Source organism: Panthera onca, chromosome A1 (genome assembly GCF_046562875.1).
Source record: "Panthera onca isolate mPanOnc1 chromosome A1, mPanOnc1 haplotype 2, whole genome shotgun sequence".
In the NCBI taxonomy this organism is placed as follows: domain Eukaryota; kingdom Metazoa; phylum Chordata; class Mammalia; order Carnivora; family Felidae; genus Panthera; species Panthera onca.
The window spans coordinates 99,439,630-99,466,219 of record NC_138339.1 but is presented as its reverse complement, the minus strand read 5'-3'; the positions used below and the strand labels follow the sequence as shown (position 1 = coordinate 99,466,219).

Below are 26,590 nucleotides of genomic sequence, written 5' to 3'. Positions count from 1 at the left end.
TTTTTATTCTCATAATGTCTTTGGTTGTAGAATCAAGGAAATGCTGATCTCATAAGATGAGTTGGGAAGTTTTTCCTCTTCTTGTGTCAGGTTATCTATATAATCTTGAATGAATTTGGGTAGTTTGTGATTTTTGAGAAATTATTTCATTTCATCTAAGTTGTTGAATTTATGTGAATGGAATTGTTCATAAAATTCCCTTATTCCTTTCATGTGTGTGGGAACGGTAGTGCTGTGCTCTCTTTCATTCCTTACATTGGTAATGTGTGTTCTCTCTCTTTCTCTCTTTTTGGTCAATGTTGCTAGAGGTGTATCGATTTTATTGATGTATTCAGAGAAGCAGCTTTTGTTTTCATTGATTTTCTCTATTGTTTATCTTTTTTCAATTTTATTGATTATTGCTCTTACCTTTGCAATTTTTCTTCTGTCTGCTTGACTTAGGTGTTTTTTGCTTTTAGGTTTTTACTTTCTTAAGGTAGGAATTTACATTACTGATTTGCAACCTTCTTTTCTAATAACTTAATGCTATGAAGTTCCCTCTTATAATGCTATGAATTTCCCTCTTAGCACTGCTTTAGCTGCCTCCCACACATTTTGATATATTTTATTTTTATTTTTATTCAGTTCTAAATATTTTCTAATTTCTCTTGGGTTTTCCTCTTTCATATGTGGTTTATATGTATGTATGAGAAATTGGAAGTTTTGTTAATACTGAGCATACTACCCTTCTTGGTAATATTGTTCTGGAGGTAGATGGTGGCTTCCCAATCCTCCCATCCACCCATCTAGCAAATATTTATTGAACACCTATTAGCACTAGGTACTGGAGTTCTTTCAGCTTCCTCGTGGATATTGTATTCTGGTGAAGGAAACAGATACTGAGAAAGTAAACAAATGTAATATTAATGTCGAGTAGTATCAAGTGATATGAAGAAAAAATGAAGTAGGGCACAGGGGCAGAGAATGACGGGAGAAAGGGGTTTGGATGGTCAGACATGATTTTTCAGAAGTGGTGCCATTTGAGCAGAGACCTGAATGAAATGCAGGAGGCTTGTTTTTCTACCTCAGCATTATCTACTCCTGTTGTGGCCCTCTTGCTTCATACTTACCCAAACATTGGAGTTTTTGACCCCTAAAAGTTTAAGTGAATGGTACAGCTCTGTGTAATGTGTTGCTTGGTGCTGAACATTTAACATTTCCTTGATCTTATCCATTTCCAAAAAAATAAAAAAAGACATATATAGCACAGTACTCTAAATATTACTTAGCAAAGCTGAAAATTGGTAGGTTTATGATTTGTATCGATCATTTTTTCAACTCTGTCACTTACTAGCTGGAAGGTAGACAATGGTGTGTTGGTAAATGTTTAATTACCAGCTCTCTGGGGGGACTAGTTCTGATTTGAAGTATTTTCCACTTTCCTTTGTGTAATACTTTCACCATAACTGATTTAAAGCTACAGTTTTTTCATTGGGAAGGGATACAGCCAGTTTATTAGTCTGTACAAACTGGCTTCTTCATACTGCTAAAGGTAGGTTTTATAATATCCATTTTATATTTGAATGTAAAAATTCAGAATTGTTACAAGGTTGCTTAATTAGTAAATTGTGGGCAAGTCAGCAAAAATTTTGAGCCCTAGAAATTCCCATGTAGTTGGCTTGGGTTTAAGAATCTGGCATGGGTTGTTTTTTTTTTTTTTTTAAGGGATCCTGTTTAGGGGCACCTGGGTGGCACAGTTGGTTAAGCATCCAACTTCAGTTCAGGTCATGATCTCATGGTTTGTGGGTTCAATCCCCGCATCGGGCTCTGTGCTGACAGCCTGCTTTGGATTCTTTGTCTCCCTCTCTCTCTCTGCCCCTGCCCCACTCATGCTCTGTGTCTCTCTCTCTCAAAAATAAATGAAACGTTAAAAAAAAAAAAGTTTAAAGGGATCCTGTTTATTTTATTGTGAAGCCTGAGTTAAGAACCATTGATTTAATGGATTAAGAATCTTGTATGGTGCTTCAAATTGGTCTTAGAAGTTGCCTCAAAATTAATTTTTCTTATAGATGTAGGAGAAAAGGGACAAGGTATTTGACTTCATGGACAGAGTAGAATGTGTGTGCCATATTTCAGGACACCACAAGGTCTTGATTTGCCCTGGGATGTACCCAAGAGGGAAAAGACCCAGAACTAGAACTGCACTCCCATTGGATTAATACATAGGGGCAAGGAGCTAGTGTCAGGGCCATGTGGGATCAAGGACAGAGTTGAGAAAAGTCTGGTTTAACTGACAGAATACATTAGCTAAAGCATCTGATAGAGTAAGCAGTTTGAATCTCCACTTCAGTAATACGGTTTCATACGGACACCCTGGACCTCCACAGTGACTGAAAGCTTGGTGTTTGGATTCAGACTACCTGGAATAGTTCTATCATTTATTGTCTTTAAGACATGAGCAAGTGTTTTAACTTTTCTAAGTCTCATTTTCCTCATCTGGAAGATGGCAGTGATAATGTCTACTCCATCATGTTCTTAATTTCGTAAAAACTCCAGAGTGCTCCAACATTTAGAGATCAAGCAAAGGAGGAAGAGCCAGTAAAAGAGACTGGAAAACAGGAGGTAGTCTATCAGAGGCAAGGAGAAGAATGTTAAAAGGATGGTATGGCCCTTGGTCAAATCTGTCACGAGTTTAATGCACACAAAGAAAGTGATGACTGGCTTTGGGCAATATCGAGTGACCCTAATAAGCACAGATTCAGTGAAGTGATAGGAATGAGATCTGATTAGCATGGAGGTGAGATGAAACAGGTGAGGAGGAGGAGAGTGGTTATAGAACACATAAGAATTTGGGGAGCAATGGGAGATTAAGAAATGGAGTGGCAGTTGGAAAGGATGTGAAGTTAAGAGAATGTTTTTTTCACTGGAGGTTTTATAGCAGCTCTGTATATGTTAAGGGGAATGGTCCACTGGAGAATGCAGAGGAGAATGGGGTAATTTCCGTGAGATTGATACGTGAAATAATTGAAAAGACGAGAAGGGTGAGATCCAGAGCCCAAGGGAGCGGTTGGCCTTGGGTAGCCATAGGGCTGCTTCATTGAGTGTAAGAGTAGTAAAAGCAGAAAGTGTGGGTGTAAAAGTAGGTAGCTAGGTTGGTAGACTCAGGGGTGAGAAAATATGGAAATTATTATCTAATTGCTTATGTTTTCTCTATGCATATTGGTGATCATAGATACTAAAGTAGGCAAATTAGTAGATTAAAATATTTGAAAAGAAAGAAAAAGTCATGGAATTGAAAAATGGAAGCCTAGGGAAATGAAGTAGGATTGCTGTGATAAGATCCTACATGAGATTAATGGGTAAGAATTTAGGAGTATGTTATTTATGGGTAGTATGTTAGCATGTGTAGTCAGGATAAACCAGATTTTCCTGCAGCAACAAATCACCCGTAAGTCTGAGTGACTGAACACAGTAAAGATCTACTCTTGCTCAGACAACATGTCCAACAGAAGGGTTTCTGCTCTACCTAGTTTCTCAGGAACCTATGTGTCAAGAACTGTAAAGAGGCCATGATTTTACTCTACTTGCAAGCTAACAAGTTAGCCTACCATGGCATCATGGATGTTAGCAGAAGACACTTCCGATCAGACACAGAGGATTGTAGTGCTCACAGTAGGAGCAGTAGCCAGCGTGTCAGCGTTTGTGTCATTTCTGCAAGCCCCATCTCCAAGAAGATGCAAAGCCCCTTGGGTTGTGTTACAGAAGAATCCTGCACTTAGGGAATCCAAATCTTTTCTAATGGGCAGGAAGCATGCCTTACTCTCTCTCTCTGTCTTTTAAAGCAAGCCATAAGCAATCCAGCCCCATGCTCCAGAGATGCATTTTTATCTATCTTTTCTGATGTAGTTCACTGTGCACACATTCTGGAAAAGATGGTCTAGAGCAAAAACAGTCAGTGCTTCTGCTTATCAGATATAGAGAAACATAAGAGACCTGTGGAGAATTGTCTCCCAGTGCCAAACTAATTGAGGCACTGCCATCTTATGACCCCTTGTATTAGTTTGCTAGGGATGCTGTAACAAAGTACCACAGGTAGGGTGGCTTAAACAACAACAATTTGTCTCAGAGTTTTTGAGTCTAAAAATCCTAGATCAAGGTGTCAGCAGACTTAATTTTCCCTGAGGCCTCTCTCCTCAGCTTGTAGATAGCCATCTCCTCCCACTGTCTCCCTATGGTCTTTCTTGTGTCATGTCTGTTCCAAATTTCCTCTGTTAGAAGGACACCAGTCATATTGGATTAGGGCCCACCCGAGTGACCTCATTTTAATTACCTCTTTAATGATTCTATCACCAGGGGTGCCTGGGTGGCTCAGTTGGGTAAACGTCCAACTCTTGGTTTCAGCTCAGGTCATGATCTCACAGTTCATGGGATCAAGCCCCACATCTGGCTCTGTGCTGACAGTGGAGGACCTGCTTGGGGTTCTGTCTCTCTCCCTCTCTCTCTGCCACTCCTTTGCTCATCCTCTCTCTCTCTCTCTCAAAATAAGTAAACAAATGTTAAAAAAAAAAAAAAAGGACCCTATATAGTCACATTTTGAGGTACTGGGTGTTAGAACTTCAGTAGATAAATTTTGAGGGAATACAGTTCAGCTACAACACTGCAGCGTTTAAACATATGGCTTTTAGGGTTGATAAAATGGGAAGAGAGCACCTGGAGGGTGTCACAGAAGCTTTTAACTTGCTCAGCCCCAAGTAACCTACCCAAGTATCCCCTCTTCTTCCAGTCCAGGGGACAGACCTCACCTTAACTGCACCCAGGCCAGGATGTGTACTTACCCATGTGTTCAGAAAGGAGAGGAGAACTAGATAGTGATGAGCACTAGTCACGTCTCCTGCACCATGGTGGTGTGTTTCTCTTCAGTACTATTCAGCTGCTCAGGTGCAGAGGTGGAACAGGTAGCAGTTGAGTTTAATGTCAGAATTAGGATTCTGTCAGCTAGTCTGATGAGAAAAGAGAGTGGCAAGGGAAGTAAAGGTGTTTGTATAGAAGTGACTTCAGCGATGGACTAGAAGATCTAAACTGAGTAAAGAGCAGAGTAAGGGCATAAGGGATGAATAATATGAAAAGCTGGTGAGAACAGTGGATGGGAGGACTTGATGAGGTTGCAGAATTTGGGGACTGGAAGAAGTAGAGCAGGTGAGGTGGATGGATGAGGTGGTGGTCAGATAATGAGTTTCTTGAAGATGTCAGAGGTAATGTGGTTTCTGATGATGATGTCAAGAGTATGGCCCTGAAAAATGGGTGACTGAGATCAGGTGGATGGAAAGATTATTGTAAGTGAAAGAGTCAGGGTCAGATTTGTCATCTGTGTGGGTGTTGAAGTTACTTAGAGTGGGGACAACAGGAAGAGTAGAAAGGAAGAGGGGGATCCAGGTGATAAAATGAATGTGTGTTTCTCCCGTGAAGATACTCCTAGTCTTTGATTAGATTTGGTAGTACTCTAAAGAGTCTTTGACAGGGGTGCCTGGGTACCTCAGTTGGTTGAGCATCCAACTTCGGCTCAGATCATGAGCTTGTGGTTCATGGGTTTGAGTCCTGCATTGGGCTCTGTGTTGACAGCTCGGAGCCTGGAGCCTGCTTCAGATTCTTTGTCTCCCTCTCTCTCTGCCCTTCTCCCACTTTCTCTCTGTCTCTGTCTCTCAAAAATAAATAATATTAAAAAAAAATTTTTTTAAGTCTTTGTCAAATTGTGTTGTTGTTGTTGTTATTATTATTATGAAACTACTTGGCAACACATCCACAAAACCTCCTCCAGAGTTCTTTTTTTTTTTAGAGATGGTCTATTGCTGATTTCATATCATTCATTCTTGATATCATTTTTCATATTATTAATTGTGACTTTATCCCCCAGTATTGGGGTTGTCCCCTGAGAGCCCTCCAGTTCCCCTACATTAAAAAAACTGGGGTGCCTGGGTGGCTCAGTCGATTGAGCCTCTGACTTCCTCTCAGGTTTGTAAGTTTTTTGTAAGTTTGTAAATTTTTGTAAGTCTTGCGGTTTGTAAGTTTGAGCCCTACATAGGGCTCACTTCCATCAGCACAGAGCCCGCTTTGGATCCTCTGTCCCCATCTCTCTCTTTCAAAAATAAACATAAAAAAAAAAAAAGAAACAATGAGAGAGCATAAAAAAAAAACTTAATAAATTCTGAAATCTTCCCTAGGCTAGTTAATAAAACCTGCCACCTGAATGTGTATTATGTGTGTGATATGTAGTGTTTATAGTAGGTGTGAATCTCTTTTTATATAAATGAAACATGTTCATCCCTTTTAGACTTTATGTATATTTATGTGATGTGCTACATTTTAAGGATTTTTTTCTGCTGGCCTGGCATCTGCACAGGCTTCTGCAGACAATTTTATCTCTGTAAGCTTGTATGGAGCATTTGGGCTCCTGCCTGTCTCATCTTTTACAAACATTTTATTAAAACAAAACAAAACAAAACAAAACAAAGTCTGTGGCCACACTCCGACCTCCTAGAGGCAGAGACCACATTGCTGACTTCAGGGTGGTCCTTGGGAATGATGTTTTGTTTGGGACCAGGAAATATTTTTAAGGGTGTGAAAATACTTGCATTGTGAGCACAAAGTGGAGTCTTGATAATACAGCTTTGCAAAATATTGATACAAAGTTCTCATGTCCAGAATAGTAGAATGTGAAAGGGTGAAGGCTGTTTTTATTTAAAGTTACCAGGTTTTCGTGTGAGGTTTGCTTTTTTCCTTCGTCCCCCTTAAATTCTTCAGTCATGCTTTGCTTGCTTGCTTTCAGTACTGCCAAATGAGAGAAGCTTTCAGAATGCTGCAAAAAGCAATAATTTGGATCTTATGGAGAAGCTGTTTGAAAAGAAGGTTAACATTAATGCTGTGAACAATGTGAGTACAAGTCACAGATGTGACAAGTGACTACTCTAAGGGTGGCTTGGATTTATACAGTGCAATTTAAATAATAATAACAATTGAAATGATTGTGGCGGATGAGGTGTGGGCTAGCTCCTTCAGTGGTAATTCCAGAATGTTTAAGCTAAAGGTGGAATCAAGCCGTGGGATAGGTTCTGAGTCTTTTAATATATCTTATCAGAGGGGAAATATACAGAGTCTTTGTGTGCATCTGTGCAAAATCTGTGGGTGGGCAGTAAAGCCAGTTGTCAGGGTTATGGGCCTGGACTTGGTCCTGGATTGTAGCCTGTGGATCACTGGCCTCATACATTCTGGAAAGGCAGAACATCTTTTGCTACACAGTTCATCATTGGTTTCTCTCCAGAGATTCCCTTTGTTGTTCAGTCCTGCAAATTTAAAATCTAAGGGAGAGCTTGGCTTTGTATTTTATTGCTTTAGAAGTACAGTGCATTTGCATGTTGGGCACTGGAGCCTTTTCTAAAACCTGGCTCTTAATTGTTCTTCAAGTACTTGGGTTTAGGAGAGAAGTCCACTGCCAGAAATACTGGATTTCCTACTGCTTGGTTTTGTAGAGATTTCCTGACAGCTTTTCAAGGCAAGGTTTATCAAAGTGGGGGCTGTGTTAATTACTTAGGACAATTAGTGCAAGTGGTTCAAGGGGATAGCAGAGGTGGATTTAATGCTAAATGAAGCATAAGCTTTAGGGTCCCTTCTTGTACAGACCCCTTCCAAGGTACTAGGGAGGGCTCTGGCAATGTGTTTTCATGGTTATATGGGGTTTTTGTTTTTTTTTAATCTGAAAAAGTACGAAACTTTAACTGCCATCAATTCAGCTCTCTGACTGGCTTTAAAGAGGGCTCCCTGAAGAGTGTAGAGTTTAGGTTCCACAAAACCTGGATTTGTCCCAGGCAGTGAGATCATAAGAATTGAAGTCATGCATCATACGCAGTGGAAGGATGTTTACCAGTTGTGCATGTGTGTATGTGAGAGGTATATGTTTGCTTGTATGTGGAAATTCATATGTCTGTGTATATACTGTGTGCATGTGTGTGTCTGATGTGTTATGGTTGTATTTAGTATTTATTGTCCATAGACATCCTAGAAAGAGTAGAAAAATAGAGTTTTGCAGCGTAACAATTTTAGGAACCAAACAAAAACAAAAACCAAAAAAAAAAAAAAAAAAAAAGAAAGGAATCAGGAAAGAAGGAAGGGAAGGGAGTGAAAAGAAAAGCAAGGGCCTTTGAAACTAATATCTACATAAATTGTTGAGTAAGTAAAGCAATAATCATTTTTCCAAGTAGCAGGGAATAGATTCTTTAATGTACTTTCATAATAATTAAAATTTTTTTCACATAAGACTTTATGATATTTTAAACCATATTTTTATATTAAAGTATTTAGAGAGATTTAATGCTAAATGAAGCATCATTTAGGGCACAACCTAGAGCACCTTAACTGACAGTCAGCATAGCAAATTGTCATGACCCCTTGATGAATTGTATTACTTTTTTTTAAGTTTATTTATTTATTTTGAGAGTGAGAGAGTATATACCTGTGCATGTGAACAAGCAGGGGAGAGGCAGAGAGAGAATGAGTGAGAAAATCCCAAGCAGACTCCGCACTATCAGCACAGAGTCTGACGCGGGGCTCAATCTCACCAACTGTGAGATCATGACTTTAGCCAAAACGAAGAGTCGGACACTTAACCAACTGAGCCACCCAGGTGCCCTGTATTATACTTTCTAATGACATCTCTTTTAGTCCCATTTACAGCAAATTGTTGATATGGTTGTTTGTAGAGTTGCTTAAAATCTGTGACGATAGAGATGAAGAAATACATGTAAGTGGTTTTATTGAATTATCTTGGATGCTGTTTTGGCTTGACATACTAGAACACAGCTCTAGATTGCAGACAGTGTCACGATAACTCATGTTTTGTCAAACTTAATTTATCATCAGCTTAGCTACCAAGGATATCAGATACTTAATTTTTGCAATAAATTATTTATTTGAAACAAAGGAGTAAATCCATGTGCAGGCACCTTCTTTGGATGCAAAAACAGTGCCTAGAGTATAGGAAATAAGATCTGTGTTTTATTTTTTTATTTATTTTTTTTTTTACAGTCTGTAAGTGTAGTATTTATACCTCTAGTAAGAGTTTATTTTTTTTTATTTTTTTTATTTTTTAATATATGAAATTTACTGTCAAATTGAAGATCTGTGTTTTAGATGCATGCTAAACATCCATTGTCTGAAACACAATCAACTATGAAAATCCCAGGAGTGCCTTCTTGGCTTTCCTTTGAAACAAAAAATAGTTATAGCTTTCTTTTTCTGTGTCTGCATCTTTCATTGATTCATTGATTCATTCATTCATTCTCTTCTTTCTTTTATTCTGAAGCAGTTTGTTTCAGTAAAATTTATAGATCAAAAAATTTCAGAAGAAAGAGCATATACGATTGAACACCTAGGAAAATTTTTCTTTTGCATTATCAATGTATTCTAACCAGAAAAAAATTACTGTTGTTAATAATTGCATATAGGGAGGGCGCCTGGGTGGCACAGTCGGTTGAGCATCTGACTTCGGCTCAGGTCATGATCTCATGAATGTGAGTTCAAGCCCTGCGTAAGGCTCTATGCTGACAGCTCAGAGACTGGAGCCTGCTTCGGATTCTGTGTCTCCCTCTCTCTCTACCCCTCCCCTGCTCATGTTCTGTCTCTCTGTCAAAAATAAATAAACATTAAAAAAATTTTTTTTAATAATTGAATACAGGGAAAAATACTTTTGCTTTTTTAAAAAAATGTTTATTATTTTTGAGAGTAGGGGAGGGACAGAGAGAGAGGGGGACAGAGGATATGAGGCAGGCCCTGTGCTGACAGCAGAGAGCCCAATTTGGGTCTTGAACTCACAGACTGTGAGATCATGACCTTAACCAGTGCTCAACCAACTGAGCCACTCAGGCCCCCCACAAGTTTTACTTTTTTATTGAAATCCATTATACTATTAAAATCAATGATGAGTTATGCAATGCAAATATAAACATAAGATACAAAATTATGGCTGTTTGAAAAACAGGAATCATAAAGAGGACAAATAACAATCAGATGACTGAAAACACAAATTACGTTTCCTCAGATGAACCGCACAGCCCTGCATTTTGCGGTGGGGGCGAATCATTTATCCTCGGTGGATTTCTTGCTTAATCGCAAGGCCAGGGTGGATGTTGCTGATAAGGTAAGTTCATCTTCCTTTGGTAGAATGGATTGGAGCATGACCAGTGTATGGGGAAAATCTGGTCACTTCAGTTATCTTTTCTTCACATACGTCCAGAATATTTCCAAATGCAGTTTTCACTTTGGAAAGATCTCTGTAGAGAATATACACATTGTGTACTCTTTGTATTTGGTAACTAAATTGCTTACCCATTACCTATAGGACTTAGGTTTTACTTATTTTCCCATATTGACCTTATGGCCAGTAATATGCATTTTTAAGAATAAGATAAGTTGACTGGAGTATAACTTGGTATAACTTGTCTTAGTAGAAGACAGAAGCTAACTAGCCTCAGAGACTTTAAATCTTGACTGTGCTCTGTGAACTCTGATAAGCAAAGCTTATTAAATAGGTACTATATGCTAGGCACCCGTCTTAGGACTTTGATATTTAGTGCCTCCAACCTTGTGAAAAAGTGTTACTATAATACACAGTTTTCATATGAAGAGTGTAAGACACAGAGAGGTTAAATATCTTGCCCAAAGAATTAACATCTAAGAAGGTGTAGAGGCAGGATTTGAACTTGGTTTACTTGGTTCCAGAGACCATGATGTTCACCACAAATCAGCTTAACTATTTGTCTGCCTAGATATCAAAATCCACCCTGAGGATTTCCACCTACTTTTCCCAACTTCACTTAATACTTTACCATGGCACGAGGAAAACCACCTGGGCTGGATATACTCAACATCATGTTTATCATCTCCAGTTGCAGTGAAAGATGATAGCCTTGGTTATTAGAATCCAATGGATCATAGTTCTTGGTTCTTAGTTAATCAAATGCTCTGTGGTTCTTCAACTGTTGAGAAGGTTTTCATAGAGCCATTCTATTTTCTGTGTTGATTGACTCCTTGGAGGGTAGACTCAGCACTCACTTAACTTTTATTCTCACAGGGCCTGGGTTTAGTATGAGCTTGGTAAATCTTTGGAAGATGAATGAATGAAGTCACATCATCTCGTTGGTTTTGTTGGCATAGACATGGCCTAGACTTGATAATGATAAAAGTTTGTTTGTTTTACCAGTGAGGCATATCCTTCTCTATTTTATTAGTCTGATATTGGTAGGCAAGTTGATTGATATGTAACAGAATCACAGTGAAGAAGTACCTCTTACTAAAAATTGGCACTGAAAGCACTCCAATTATGTGAGGGTAGTAAGTTAGATTATGGTTATGGTACTTGAGGAACGTGTTGTTAGGATCTGGAAATTGTTGATTATTTTGTAGTGTTAGCCTGCAAAAGATTATTTGGTAATAGACCTAATTGCCAAGCGTCTGTTCTTATTTTGACATTGAAACCTTGATACAATAAATTTTTATTTTAATTTTTAAATTGACTATACGGTTACTTTCTTTTTTGTGTAAAGTTCTATGAATTTTAATGCATGTATAGATTCATGTAATCACTACCATAATCAACATACAGAACAGTTGCCTCACCCAGAAAATTTCTCATGCTGCCTCTTTGTAGTCAAACCCTCCCTTACCCTGGCAACCACTGACGTTTTCTCCATCTCTATAATTTTGCCTTTTTGAGAATGTCATATAAATTATATCATGTAGTATATAACATTCTGACACTGGCTTCTTTCACTCAGCAAAATCTTTCTGCGATTCATTCATGTTGTATATATCAATAGTTCCTCCTTTTTTATTCTGACTAGTATTCCAGTGTATGGATGTACCACAGTTTATTCATGCATTCACCCATTGAGGAAGTTGTTACCAGTTTTTGACTATTACAAATAAAGCTGCTATTGGTTTCATGAAGATGGCACCAAAGGCAAAGAAGGAAGCTCTTGCCCTTCCCAAAGCTGCAGCCGAAGCAAAGGCTTTGAAAACCAAAAAAATGTGATGCGGAAAGGCATCCACAGTCACACACAAAAAAGAATTTCCACACGTCACCTACCTTCTGACAGCCCAAGACACTGCATCTCTGAAGGCCCCACAAATATCCTTGAAACACTGCCCCCAGGAGAAACAAGCTTGACCGTTGTGCCATCATCAAGTTCCCCCTGACTGAGTCAGCCATGAAGAAAACAGAAGACAACAACGCACTTGTGTTCATTGTGGATTCAAGGCCAACAAGCACCAGATCAAACAGGACATGAAGAAAGTACGACATTGTCATGGCCGAGATCAACACGCTGATCAGGCCTGATGGAGAGAAGAGGGCATATGTTCGACTGGCTTCTAACTATGATGCTTTGGATGTTGCCAACAAAATTGGAATCATCTAAATTGAGTCCAGCTGGATGAATCTAAATATAAATGTTTTCACAAACAACAACAACAAAACGAATAAAACTGCTAGCAACATTCGTGTGCAGGTTTTATGTAGGCAAAAGTATTCATTTATCCATTATAAATCTCTGGGAGTGAGGTTACTGGGTCGTATAGTAAGCTGTATACAAGAAGCTGCCAGACTGTTTTATAGTGTCTGTACCTTTCAGTCCCACCAGCAGTGTAGCAGAATTCCATTTGTTCCACAACCTCATCAGTACTTGGCATTTTCTTTTTTTTCCCCTTAATGTTAGAATTCCTTTTTTTATGTTTATTTATTTATATTTGAGAGAGAGAGAGACAGAGCATGCAGGGAAGGGGAAGAGAGAGAGGGAGAGAGAGAATCTCAAGCAGACTCTGCACTGTCAGCCCAGAGCTCACTGCAGGCCTCCAACTAAAGAACCGTGAGATCAAGACCTGAGCCAAAATAGAGTCAGACACTTAACCGACTGAGCACCCAAGCGCCCCTCCTTAATTAGCCTTTCTAATAAATATGTATTGGCATCACATTGTGGTTTTAATGACTAATGATAGTGAGCATCTTTCTTGTGTTATTTACTATTTGTATATTTTCTTTGATTATGTGTCTATTCAAATATTTTGAATATATTTTTTAAATTGGGTTTTTTGCTTTCTTATTGTTCAGTTTTGAGAGTTATTTATATATTCTGGATACAAGTCCTTTGTTTGATATGTGATCTACAAATATTTTCCCACATTTTTTACAGAGCAAAAGTTTTTAATTTTGATGAAGTACAGTTTACCTATAATTAAAAAACCACCAAGAATGACTTGCCTAACTTAAGGTCATGAAGATTTTCTCATATTTTTTCTTCTAAAATTTTTATAGCTGTGTGTTTTACATTTAGATCTGTTGTCCATTTTTGGGCACCTGGCTGGTTCAGTTGGTGGAGCATTGGACTCTTGATCTTGGGTTTGTGAGTTCGAGCTCCACACTGGGTGAAGAGATGATTTAGGAATAAAATCTTTAAAAAAATAAAAATTAAAAAACTAAAAACAAAATTGATCTGTTGTCCATTTTGAGTTAATTATAAGGTATGAGGAATAGGTCAAGATTCTTGTTTTTTTCTTGCATATGGAGGACCCATTTCCTCATCATTTGACGCCAGTGTCACTTCAGTTTTCAGTACTTTGGACCTTTCCTGCATATGTACCATCCAGGGCGCATTCTGAGACCTGTGCAGTGGTCTGCCCCATAGTTCACCGTTCCAGGCCTTTGGCATGCTGCTTAGGGTCAGGTCCATGTAAGGGTCAGGGTGCGGCCACACACACATCTTTATGGGCTCACTTTCTTTTTTAAAAAAATTTTTTTTCAACGTTTTTTATTTATTTTTGGGACAGAGAGAGACAGAGCATGAACGGGGGAGGGGCAGAGAGAGAGGGAGACACAGAATCGGAAACAGGCTCCAGGCTCCGAGCCATCAGCCCAGAGCCTGACACGGGGCTCGAACTCACGGACCGCGAGATCGTGACCTGGCTGAAGTCGGACGCTCAACCGACTGCGCCACCCAGGCGCCCCATCACTTTCTTGAGCTTCCCCCTCTCTGGAATCATCACCCCCACTTTTCCCAGCTCCAGGGCCCCTCTCCCCCTTTTCTTGGTGTGCTGACTAGAAAGTTGAGGGTGTATGTAGTGTCTCAGCTCTGCTATGTGCTTCCCACAATTAGGTCTGCCTCTGCAACTAAGGGAGGAAAACAAGCAACTTGAGTCACCACCCTACCTGCTCTTCTGACCACAGTTTCTCGGTCAGTTTTAGGTGCTTTCCCAGTCCCTGCTACTGCTACCTCTTCTACCACAGGGTTCCAGCTTTGGGAAGGAGGCTTGTGTACAGCAGAGCCAGAACAGAAAAAAGAAACAGTATTTCCCCTACTTTCTCTTTCTTGCAGGATCCCCCTTCTGCTCCGTAGACCAGAAAGAGGGTTTGTTTTGTTTTTGTTTTTTTTTTTTAGCTCTTTGTGTCTGTGCCCAGGACACGTTTCTGTGACTTGCACTGCCTTGAGTTCAACCTGGAAGGTATGGAAGGAAAACAAAAACAAAACAAATCCGAAAACCCTCATTGTTTGTATTTTGATTTTTGGTTTACTTCCCCAATCTACTTGCTATTATTTGCTTCCCAGAGTCCTTAAATAGCTGTGCCATGCACTCTTTCTGGAGATTTTGGTCACATTTGGTGAGAGAGACCAGGAGCAGTATACTTACTCCATTCTACCCAGGACCATAACCCCAAATCTTTAATGTACTATAAAAGGGGAAAGAATTGTACAATAAACATTTATGCATCCATTGCCCAGGTTGACAGCATCTTTTCCTTTAAAAAGCATGTCTGAGGATTGCCGTGTTTCTAATATATTAAATACACTGCTGGTTTCTGTCAGAGTATAAGTCACTTGTTCCTGAAATGTTGAAGAGATGTTTTACCAAGTTATTCTCTTTGAGGCTTTTCCAAATGTACATTTGGAAGCTAACATCAGCTTTTTGTAACTTGGCCTTGTGAGAGTGTGTGTATATGTATTTCTGATGTATCTCTGTAGTCCACCTTGAAAGTTTCACTAAGTTTAATATTTCTGTAACTAACTTAATTATTCACAGTGGCATTAGTACATAACCAATAAAATTCTTTTATAATTCAAGCAGTGCTGTGTTTGGTCAAACCTGGCCGTCTCTTTATTTGGGTGATGACCCCTGAGTTTGATTTGGCAGCTGTGTCTTCTAAGCTCTAACACCTGTTTGCAAAGAGCCAAAAATCAAACCCCTTCCCCATCAGTATTTATTCATTGCCTGCTGTGGGTAAGTCTCAATGCCAACTGCTGGGAATTCAACACCATTTAAGTTCTTATTACTCCTAAGTGTAGTCCTGGGACGGAAACACTTGTATTTCCTGGGAGCTTGAAATGCAGAATCAGACCCACCCCTGACCTCCTGAATCAGAATCTGTGATTTAACAAGATTCCCAGGTAATTGTTTCAGGAAGCATTGGCAAGACATACAGTCCCTGCTTTGAGGGGTGTACAGTCTTTTGACTGTTAACTAACTTGGATTTAAATAAAGTTTAAAAAACTAAAAATTAAAAATAAATAAATACATGGGGAAAAATAAAAATAAAAGTTCCATTTAAAACCAAAAAAATAGGGGCATCCCAGTGGCTCAGTTGGTTAAGCATCCAACTTCGGCTCAGGTCATGATCTCACGGTTTGTGGGTTTGAGCCCTGCATCCAGCTCTGTGCTGACAGCTCAGAGCCTGCAGCCTGCTTTGGATTCTGTGTCTCCCTCTCTCTGCCCCTCCCCCACTCATGCTCTGTCTCTCTCTCTCTCAAAAATAAATAGATATTAACAATTTTTTTTAAAAAACTAAATTAAAAATTGGCTGTCTCAGGAAGGTGGAATGGAGGGTGCTGAACTAGGAAAACTGGGACCTGCATTCTAGGCCCCAAGTTAGACAAGTAATATAGAGCAAATGTTATGAGTATGATATGTAAAATCAGAAGAAACTGACCTCCAGTTCTGGTTCTGGTACTTTCAAGTGCTGTGATCTAGTTAATGCTCACTTTCAGGTTCCTTATCTATAAGTAATATGTCTGCTTTTCTGTTTCCTTTTATCCCTGGCAAAAAATCATCTATTACTCTGTTAAAGTGCCTTCTAAAACTAAGTCTTCTCATGGGGTGCCTGGGTGGCTCAGTCGGTTGAGCGTCCGACTTCGGCTCAGGTCATGATCTCACAGTTTGTGAGTTCGATCCCCGCATCAGGCTCTGTGCTGACCGCTTGCTCAGAGCCTGGAGCCTGCTTCAGATTCTGTGTCTCCTTCTCTCTCTGCCCCTTCCCCACTCACACTTTGTCTCACTCTGTTTCTCAAAAATAAATCAATGTAAAAAAAAAAAAATTAAATAAATAAATAAAACTAATTCTTCTCACACATCTTATTTGGATCTTGTAATCAACTGTGTTTGTAACCTAGGAAACCAGTTTGCTAGATGTATACAATATGAGTAAATAAACAAGGAATGAGGGTCTGCAGGGGCACCTCCATTTGTAAAGAGCATAAGCCTTTTGGCATTTATTTTGGCTGCCCCAGAAATTACGTTAATGTATTCTCTTCTTCTCAGGAAAGTACAAGTGTGGAGAAATGAAAAAGGAAGTCCCATATTATTGAAGTGTAACTCTAAATTAGCGGTTCTCAACTTGAAGGGGGGGCGTTGTCAATTTTATTCCCAGGAAATACTTGGAGATGTTTGGAGATACTTTTAATTGCCGTGGCTGAGGGGAGATATTGGCATTTAATGGGTAGAAGCCAGAGATAATTGCAAAACATCCTATAATCCCAGACAGCCTCCACAACAAAAAATCACCTGGCCAAAATGTCATAGTGCCACTGTTGATAAGCCTTGCTTTAAATGTACGTACTTTATAAAATTTACATTTCACCTGTCACACTACCTGGTGAATTAGTCTATTTAAATATTTGTAATTCCAGTATGAAAAAAATGCTTACTAATTTCTGCACTCTTTTTCCCAAGGAACAATGATGTACAATAACTAGTTGAGGTTCTTCAAAAAATGTGCCCTGAATACAATTCACTCCTCAGTTGCCTTTCTCTACACATGAATGCTCTATGTTCATTAATACTAAATCCATTTTCTATATGACCAAAAAAGAGGTCAGAAATATTTTTTATAGGAGATGAATCACATTTTGATAGGAGCTCTTTTTTTCCTAAGAGGTCATGCTTAATTTCAAAGCAGGCAACACTCAGAGATTTCAAGCACTAATCATAAAATCCAAGAGTCAGGAATTCAAACTGCCAACAACAGGAACTTCTGAAGCCATAAATTCCAAGTGGAGTCATCATTCCTCACAGGCAAAGAATCACTGCTCACAGATGTAAATTTCCCCATAGAAAAGTTCATAATACTATGTCTTGTGACACGAAACTGACATGCCTAGGGCAGTTTGTGAGCATGTGTCATGGGTTACACTCACAGTTGCACAGAATGCTCTGTAAAGTGTAAAAGGCCCAGAGTCAGTGACAGTCTGGCCTTAGCACCAGTCTGGTCGTAAGCAAGAAGGTCAATAACTTCCCCTGGGGAATATTTGCCCAGGAAGAGCTTCCCATCGATAAGAAGCTCGGACAGCTAATGCCTATCATTATCCCCAAAGTACCACCTCCACCTGGGATTCTTTGTTTACATCTAGATCCTCCATTCATCTAGTGTGCCTGTTCCCAAGATTCGGGGATGCCACCCACTTTGAACCTGGAGCTCTTAGCATCGGGGCCATGCATCTTATCCTTAGCTTACAATTGTGTTTTTTAAATTCCACATATGAGTGAAATCATAGGCCATTTCTCTTTTTCTGACTTATTTTGCTTAGCATAATAGATTCTAGTTCCATCCACTTTGTTGCACATGGCAAGATTTCATTCTTTTTGCTTGCTGTGTAATATTCCCTGTGTGTGTGTGTGTGTGTGTGTGTGTGTGTGTGTGTGTGTGCATGTGTGTATAGATATACATGCATGGTGTGTATATATATACACATTCACACACACAGACATGCACAGAGACCACATCTTCCTTATACATTCATCAGTTGATGGACATTTGGGCTCTTTCCATAATTTGGATATTGTTGATAGTGCTGCTATAAACATTGGGATGTGTGTGCCCTTTGAATCAGCATTTTTGTATCCTTTGGATAAATACCTAGTAGTACAATTGTTGGGTCATAGGGTAGCTCTGTTTTTAATTTTTTGAGGAAACTTCATACTGTTTTCCAGAGTGGCTGTACCAGTTTAATTCCCACCAGCAGTGCTAAAGTGTTCCTCTTTTTTTCCACATCCTCGCCAACATCTGTTGTTTCTGAGTTAATTTTAGCATTCTGAGAGGTATGAGGTGGTATCTCACTGTGGTTTTGATTTATATTTCCCTGATGATGAGAGATGTTGAGCATCTTTTCATGTGTCTCTTAGCCATCTGGATGTCTTCTTTGGAAAAATGTCTGTTCATGCCTTTTGCCGATTTCTTACTGGATTATTTGGTTTTCGGGTGTTGAGCTTGATAAGTTCTTTATAGATTTTGGATACTAACCCTTTATCCGACTGAGATAGCCAATGTTAACTGTTAGCTATTTCCTTTCACACTTTTCTCCTACACATTGAGTATATGAGTCTAACTGCTTATAGCATCCCTAAAGGTTCCTGATAAAGTCTTTGATAGTCTGTTTCATGCACATATGCACCTATATTATTTTATACGGAGAAAATATTTCAAATAAGGTATATATATTGGGATTCTTTTTATAACTTCAGTCGTCTCTGTTTTTTCTTTTTTGTGTACATACTCCTTCTCCAGTGACTACATTTAACAATGCAGAGTATGTGTGTTTATATCTGTACCTTTCCTCATACTCATAACCATATCCATCTACGTATTGAGTATCTATCTACCTATGTACCCACCTTTTTAAAATGTTTATTTATTTATTTTTGAGAGAAAGAGGAGGGAGGGAGGGAGGGAGAGAGAGAGAGAGACAGAGAGAGAGAGAGGGATAGAGGGAGGGAGAGAATACCAAGCAGCCTCCACACTGTCAACACAGAGCCCAATGTGGGGCTCAGTCTCATGAACCTGAGATCATGACCTGAGCTGAAATTGAGAGTCAAATGCTTAACCCACTGAGCCACCCCGGTGCCCCTCCAACTCATTTTTTTATGGCTGCTTGATGTGGTGTCACTGTTCCCTAATGTGTTCAGCATTCCTATTATTAATGGACATTTACCTTTGCTCTCATTTTTAAGGGTTACAGTTAATATCCTTGTTTATATAACATTAGGTCCTAAAACTCATTTTCAAGGGATAGATTCCCAGTAGTGGAATTCCTTGTTGAATTTAAAATTTTGGTAGATGTTGCCGAATTGCTGAAACCAAGGTGGTTCATTTCCACTAATACCTTAAGAGAGCACCTTTTTGGGGGTACACTTTTTCAATTGGTTTAATTGCCTTCTTCTTGTTGATTTGTAAGAGGCTTCATGTATTAGAGAAAGTAACCACTTATGTTTATTAAGATACATTTTGAAAAATCTATTTATTGACTTCATCATCAGTCTTTCCTTTTGTAACTTGTAGATCAAGACACTGTGTCTTACAGTCTAGAATTTCTTGTAATATGTGTACTTTTTGTGTGCTTTTTTACGTGTATAATATGATACAGGATTTGATTTTATTTTCTTCCCTATGGAGAACCACTTGTCCTTGCACCATTTAAAATGTATTCCTCTCCCCCATAGAATTGAAATATTACATTTACTGAATATTAAATTTTCTCCCTATTTCTTCATTTTCAACATTTCAGTATTAACTTGGTCTTTGTTGACTGAAATAATGTGTTGTGGCTCATCCAAGTGATACTTGTCTTTTCTCTTCTTGGGGAAGCACGGCTTGACAGTAATTCACCTTGCAGCCTGGTCTGGAAGTCTTGAGATCATGCTCATGCTGGTTAGAGCTGGAGCAGACCAGAGAGCCAAGAATCAGGTGGGTATGTGGGTCACTCCTGAAAATAGTCCTCACTGTACCAATGTGGGTTGGGGAAGTCTTAAGATCGTTGTGTAATTATGTCCCTTACCTTGGCTCTCTTCAGGATGGAATGAATGCCCTCCACTTTGCAGCTCAGAACAATAATGTACGCATTGTGGAGTACCTCATTCAAGATCTGCACTTGAAGGACCTGAACCAGCCCGATGAGGTATGTTTGCTCTGGTAGGATAGGTCCTGTGTACACCTCCACCTACCTTCCTCTTTCTTCCTACTCCTCCTAGAGCTGCCAAAGCAGCCAGCACAGACAGACCTGGCCCTGTACCCAGCTCCTCCGTCACTCTGGCAGATGGCAGAACAGATGAGAAGTGTTGGTGTTGGTGGTGACCCTGGCATCTGCACGTGGGGAGGATGAGGAGTATTGAGGAAGCCGCTAAGTTCTTTTTTCCCCCTTTACTCTCTCATCCTGGTTGGGTGTAGACAGTATCCACCCTATTTTGTATTTAGAATGTATGCTTTCATTTTACTACATTATGCTTGGCCTTTTTGGAGTGTATTTGGCCCAAGTGTATGTAGTAATGAGCCATGGAATATAATGCAATTTTACTGTACTTGTCTACATTCCTTTTCTTTTCATGTGTAGATATATAATAATAACAGCTACCACCTGTTGAATATTTATTGGTGTGCTAGGTACAAAGGAAAGCTATTTACTTACGTTATTTCATTGAGAGGTTTAGGGCCTGGTGTATATGGTTTAACAAATCTTTGCTAAATGAATGAATTCTCCTGTTAATTCCCATAATAATCCTATACAGCAGGATTTTGCTTATTTTTAATTTTTTTAATGTTTATTTATTTTTGAGAGAGAATGCAAATGGGCGAGGGGCAGAGAGAGAGGGAGACACAGAATCTGAAGCAGGCTCCAGCCTCCGTGCTGTTAGCACAGAACTTGACATGGGGCTCAAACTCACAAACTGTGAGATGATGACTTGAGCTGAAGTCGGACACTTAACTGGCTGAGCTGCCCAGGTGCTCTGGATTTTGCTTTTTTTTTTTTTTTTTTTAATGTTTGTTTATTTTTGCAGGAGAGAGAGACGGGGGGGGGGGGGGCGGGGACAGAGAGAGGGAGACACAGAATCTGAAACTGGCTCAAGACTCTGAGCTGTCAGCACAAAGCTGTATGTGGAGCTTGAACTCACAAACTCTGAGATCATGACCTGAGCCAAAGTCAGATGCTTAACCAACTGAGCGAGCCTGGTGCCAAGAATTTTGCTTATTTTTAAAGGTGATAAATTTGAGGCTCAGAAAGGCTGAGTACCTCATCCATATCCCAGAGTTGGACAGTGAGAGTCAGAATTTGAATTCAGGTCTCGCTGACCTCAGTCACCATGCTGTCCTGTCTCTCTTCTCAGATGACTGTGGACATTCCTCCTGTGTCATGAACTGTCTTTTCCCTGGAATATCTTCTTCTAGGCCTTTTTCATAAGGGAGTATACCCTGTGAGATTGAAGTTTTGATTTCAAATGTGACCTCTTTTTCACTGTGCCTACAATAGTCTCCATAAAAGTCTCTCCATAAATTAATCAGTAATACCTCATTTCACCTCTTGTAAAAAAACGTTCACATTCTTGTCTGACTCCAGTCTTAAAAAAAACAACAACAACAACAACAGTAATTTCTTCAAATGAAGTCTGTAAGTTTCTTTTACTTCCTCTGAGTATGACTGAGCATCTGTACATTTACAGCTTGGAGGCAGACAGACATGGGCTGTGGTCTGGGCATGTATTAGTTACACGGTTTTAAGCAAGTTCTCTGACTGCTGAAAGCCTCGGTATCTACAAGGGATAATTGGGGAGGCAATACCTTTATGGTTTGATGTAGAGTATTGACATTTCCTCAATTTTATGTAAAAAATGCCTATGCCATTGAACTTCACTGTAAGCCATTCTACCACCCTTTTCTAATCAGATACCACCCCTAAGCCATTCTTATGTAGCAGTATTGGAACAGCCACTGTTGAGATGTTTAAATGAGTTAATGACTATAAAACACTTAGCAAAGAGTCTGGTACCTGGTAAGTGCTCACTAAATGTAGTTGTTATAACAGTAATCATAGGGCAAAATGCATTGTCTGATTTCCTCAAAATCATAATCATAGATAGCATCTAGTGTCACAGTGTGGACATTAGATCATTCTGGTTTGATTGATGCTAGGTAGGGATGTGACCTGTGAATGAATTCCACTCAATTCCATTCAGCAGATATTTGGTATCTGTGAGACACATGACTGTCTTCCTTTTCAGTGGGCTCCAGCTGCTTTGACAGGAGACAGCTGTGTATGGGAGGATCAATAGGCTGAAGGGACTCAAAGACCAAAGCAGGTTTGTGGGGAGCCTTCACATCTGGAACTTCTGCTGGCCAGCAGCCCTCTTGCCCACCGTCTCTGTAGCTGGCTCTGGGGTTGTCCTGTCCCACCCCTCTTCCTCCTCCTCTGTCTGGTGGGAAAAAGACTGGGGAGCCCTGGCAGCAGACTGTGCAGAACCACATGTCCAACTGAGAGATCTTTTTTAAAAAATTTTAAATGTTTATTTATTTTTGAGAGAGAGAAAGAGCGTGAGTGGGGATGGGGTAGAGAGAGACGGAGACAGAATCCATATCAGGCTCCAGGCTCTAAGCTGTCAGCACAGAACCCACGAGCTGCAAGATCATGACCTGAGCTGAAGTCTGACACTCAATTGACTGAGCCATCTAGGTGCCCCCCCCCACCAACTGAGAGATCTTAAAATTAAGATAGATTCAGAGACATATGAGGAATGAACAAATAAATACTGGCTCATTTGGGAGAAAGGAATCTCTGAATCCAATTTTAGTTTTAAAGAAACCTAAGTGGATCAATGCAAAAGACAAAGTCTACTCTTTTTCTGAGATCTGTGAATGGGGTTCAAGAATGTTGGCAAAATCCAGTATGAACTGGGATCAGGAGCTCAGGATCTATTTATTCATCTTTGGATTTTCCATCTGTGTTTACTTAAAAGTATTGTGGAACTCATTGAATGCATTTGATAGAAAAAACTGCTTCACCCTCATAGCTGGCCCTCTTGCCTACTTTCTTATCCGCTGAATGTGATTGAGAGCCTGTTTACTGACCAGTATTAGTAAGATTGTTTTCTCTAGCCCAGAGGGAACTCCAAAAGCTAACAAGGAAAGCCTTATAGGGAGGCGGTCTTTATTAATAAAAGGGGTGTCACTAGGCCCAGGAGAGTGTGGGTGGGGATGGGAGAGATGGAAGACATGGAAAATACTTTGAGGTTTCTTTCAGGTCCATAGCTTGGGAAATCATGTGTCCTCTCCAGGGGAGAGAGAGTAGAGCAGCCAGGAGAAGTTTTGGGTGAAGTGGTGTAGATGTTCTGAATCTACGTGTAAACTTCCATCTAGTGGTCAAAAATAAGCACTCAAAATGTTTGGAGTGGAGCAGGGACACAGAAAGGAATGGCTTTAGAGTATATGCATAGTTGTTGAATCTAAGAGTTTGGTGATACAATGTAAGGTTGGTTTCAGCTGCATACTTAATGGGAACTTCCATTGGTTCAAATGAATATAGGAAGTCTTTAGAGGTCAAAATGCAAAGAAGCGTCCCATTTTGGAGTGTTGGGAATAATGAGCATGAGAGGATTTGAAAAGATAGATTTTCTTGTATGGACCTGAGGCCAATATTTAAGGGTTCCAGTGTGCAAGGGGAGAGCTCATCCTACCCACCCTAGGTCCATGACTGCGTATTTAACACACTGCTCCTTCAGTAGTTTTTACTTCATGGCAACTTATTTTTCCCTCTCAAATCTCTAGTTATTAGGGAATCTCCTGGTGTTTTCCTTATGTTGGGGTTCTGTTGTGAGGGTCCCAGGATAAGGAGAGTTGCCATGGGGTGTAGACCTACACACAAGGCACTGGAGGACTTTGTGCTGGGTCCTCCCTGGCCTCCTCTCAGAGGCTCTCCAGGGCACCACCTCTGGGATCTCTATGGGCAAGAAGAGTCAGTTTGGACTTCAGGTGCCTATTGAATGGCTGTTTATGAAATCTTTGTTTAATTTGGTAACTTGTCAAATTTGATAATCCTGGTAGTAAACTTCAAAATGAAAAATAATTTCAAAAAAATTTTTAATGTTTATTTATTTTTTGAGAAAGAGAGAGACAGAGCATGAGAAGGTGGGGGTGGGGGTTGGAGAGAGAGAGGGAGCCACGAAATCCAAAGCAGGCTCCAGGCTCTGAGCTGTTAGTGCAGAGCCTGACGCGGGGCTTGAACTCATGGACCATGAGATCATGACCTGAGCCCAAGTCGGAAGCTTAACTGACAGCCACCCAGGTGCCCCCAAAATAATTTCAAATTAACAATTTAACCCCTTAGATTTGTTCACATGCAAACAATTTAAATGCATTGAATTAAAACATGTTAGGTTAAATATACATTGTGTTAATAAAGGAAAACGGAATTCTAGCCCCTTCTTATGCTCATTAATTAAGGAAGGCAATCAGCATCCTGAGCTGGGGAGGCATTGTGATTTGTCTGCAGCTTGGGGCTCTGACACCACTATTCCATTGCCCTGACTAAAAAATCTCCCTGCCTTGCAAGTGGGCAGGAGTCCTGTGAGGCTGCACTGCATAGAGGTCGACTTGAACATCATTTTAAAAGGATTGGATGGGTAAAAAATGAAATGAGACATGGTAAGAAACAGAATTTAAACAGGAAAAAAACAAGTATTTTTAAAGTTCTTATTTTTCCTAATAACTTGTACTAAGATGAGAAAAAAGATTTATATCTCATTTTACTGTCACTTCTTCCTTATTTATGCTCCCTTTTGATACATTTCTAAAATATAGATTACTTTAAATGCCCTTATTTTGTGTAATTTCACGTTCACATTTTTTTCCCCTTGATAATCACATTTTTAAAGGGCATCCAAAGTTGAAAGTAATAGCTGTTTTCTTGGTGAAGAAAAATGTTTCAACTCTGATAACCTCCCATTTCTTCCCAGACTAGGCTTTCTTTGTGGGTGGGTCCTCTGTCACTTTGTTTAGCCATGCAGAAATGCAAGCCTTTGTATTAGCCAAGGGTAAGAGTAAGGCCTTTTTAAAGTTCAACGGACCCCTGGTACTTCTAGTAGTATTCGTTCCCATACTACTAAATATGTATCTGTGAGACTTCTTTCTGCGATGAGTGATAAAAATCCAGTTTAATCTAGATTAAGCAATAGTGGTAATTTATTTATTCCTAACTAAAAAGTTGGAGGGTGTATCTGAATGGCTTCAGGCACGGCTGGATCCAGCCCCCTTTTTTTTTTTCTCCCTCTCCAACTCTCGATTGTCTCTGTTGGCATTATTGGTACTCTCCACAAGGTGGGAAAGATGGCTGCTAGCAGTTTCAAGATATTCTTAGGGATATTCTTATGGATTTTTATTCATAAGAAAGAAAATTTCTCTCATTAGATGATCATATATAGGGTGCCTGGATGGCTCAGTCATTTAAGCATCCTACTCTTGATTTCAGCTCAAGTCATGATCTCACAGTTAGTGAGTTTAAGGCCCATGTGAAGCTCAGTGCTGACAGCACAAAGCCTGCTTGGAATTCTCTCATTCCCTCTCTCTCTTTGCCCCTTTCCTGCTTGTGCATGCATGTGTACACACTCTCTCAAAATAAATAAACTTTAGGAAAAAAATGTGCATATATAAATCTCAGAAACAACTCTCTTCGGCCCTGCTTGAATCATCTGCCTAATCCTGGACCAATCACTGTGACCAGCGTGGGTTAAAGTGATCACTTCATGTGGCGGGTGAAACCTGGCAGTTGACAGCACTAAATGGATAAATGGTGTCTGTATAAGTGGGGAAGTTCTCAAAAGGAAAATGAACCTGCTGTTACTAGAAGAAACATAGACATAAAAGCAGTAAATGTCTACTCTGGGACACAACACCCTCATGTATCATTTACGGTTTCTGTGGGTAAAGGGCTAATAAGACCCCTTTTGCTTCTGCCTAAGAATTAAATTTTTTTTTTAACGTTTATTTATTTTTGAGACAGAGAGAGACAGAGCATGAATGGGGGAGGGTCAGAGAGAGGGAGACACAAAATCTGAAACAGGCTCCAGGCGGTCGGCACAGAGCCCGACGCGGGGCTCAAACTCAGGGACCACGAGATTATGACCTGAGCCGAAGTCAGCCGCTTAACCTACTGAGCCACCCAGGCGCCCCTTCTGCCTGAGAATTTAAACGTTAGTTAACTTTCTAGCTCTGTGTCACTGCAAACAAGATTAGCGTTGTTTATGATAAAAATAACCCCTAATTGGCAAATTGCATCTGGACTTGGAGGAACTACAGATGCACTATCATCACCAGGGGGAAGCCATATTTTGGGTTTGGGCTTCCCTGACTGTAATGACTTATAACTAATGGAGCACATCCCTTGTGGGGATCTGGAAGCTATGCTTGGGGTATTTATTCCATTGGGGCACCATCCTTCTAGACAGGGTGGCTCCAATGCCTGTCCACTGTAGATCTGTCACCTTGCAA

At 39.9% G+C, this 26,590-nt stretch overlaps 1 protein-coding gene across 1 annotated transcript in view; it reads left to right on the top strand.

Annotated features, from left to right (window-relative positions):
• ANKDD1B (ankyrin repeat and death domain containing 1B) overlaps positions 1-26,590 on the top strand; it is a 63,408-nt gene that overhangs the window by 2,752 nt on the left and 34,066 nt on the right. The window contains exons 2-5 of the mRNA XM_060637791.3: positions 6,803-6,906; positions 10,067-10,165; positions 19,928-20,026; positions 20,133-20,237. Of these exons, the coding sequence (XP_060493774.2) occupies positions 6,803-6,906; positions 10,067-10,165; positions 19,928-20,026; positions 20,133-20,237 (407 nt within the window). The remainder of the gene's footprint in view (positions 1-6,802; positions 6,907-10,066; positions 10,166-19,927; positions 20,027-20,132; positions 20,238-26,590) is intronic.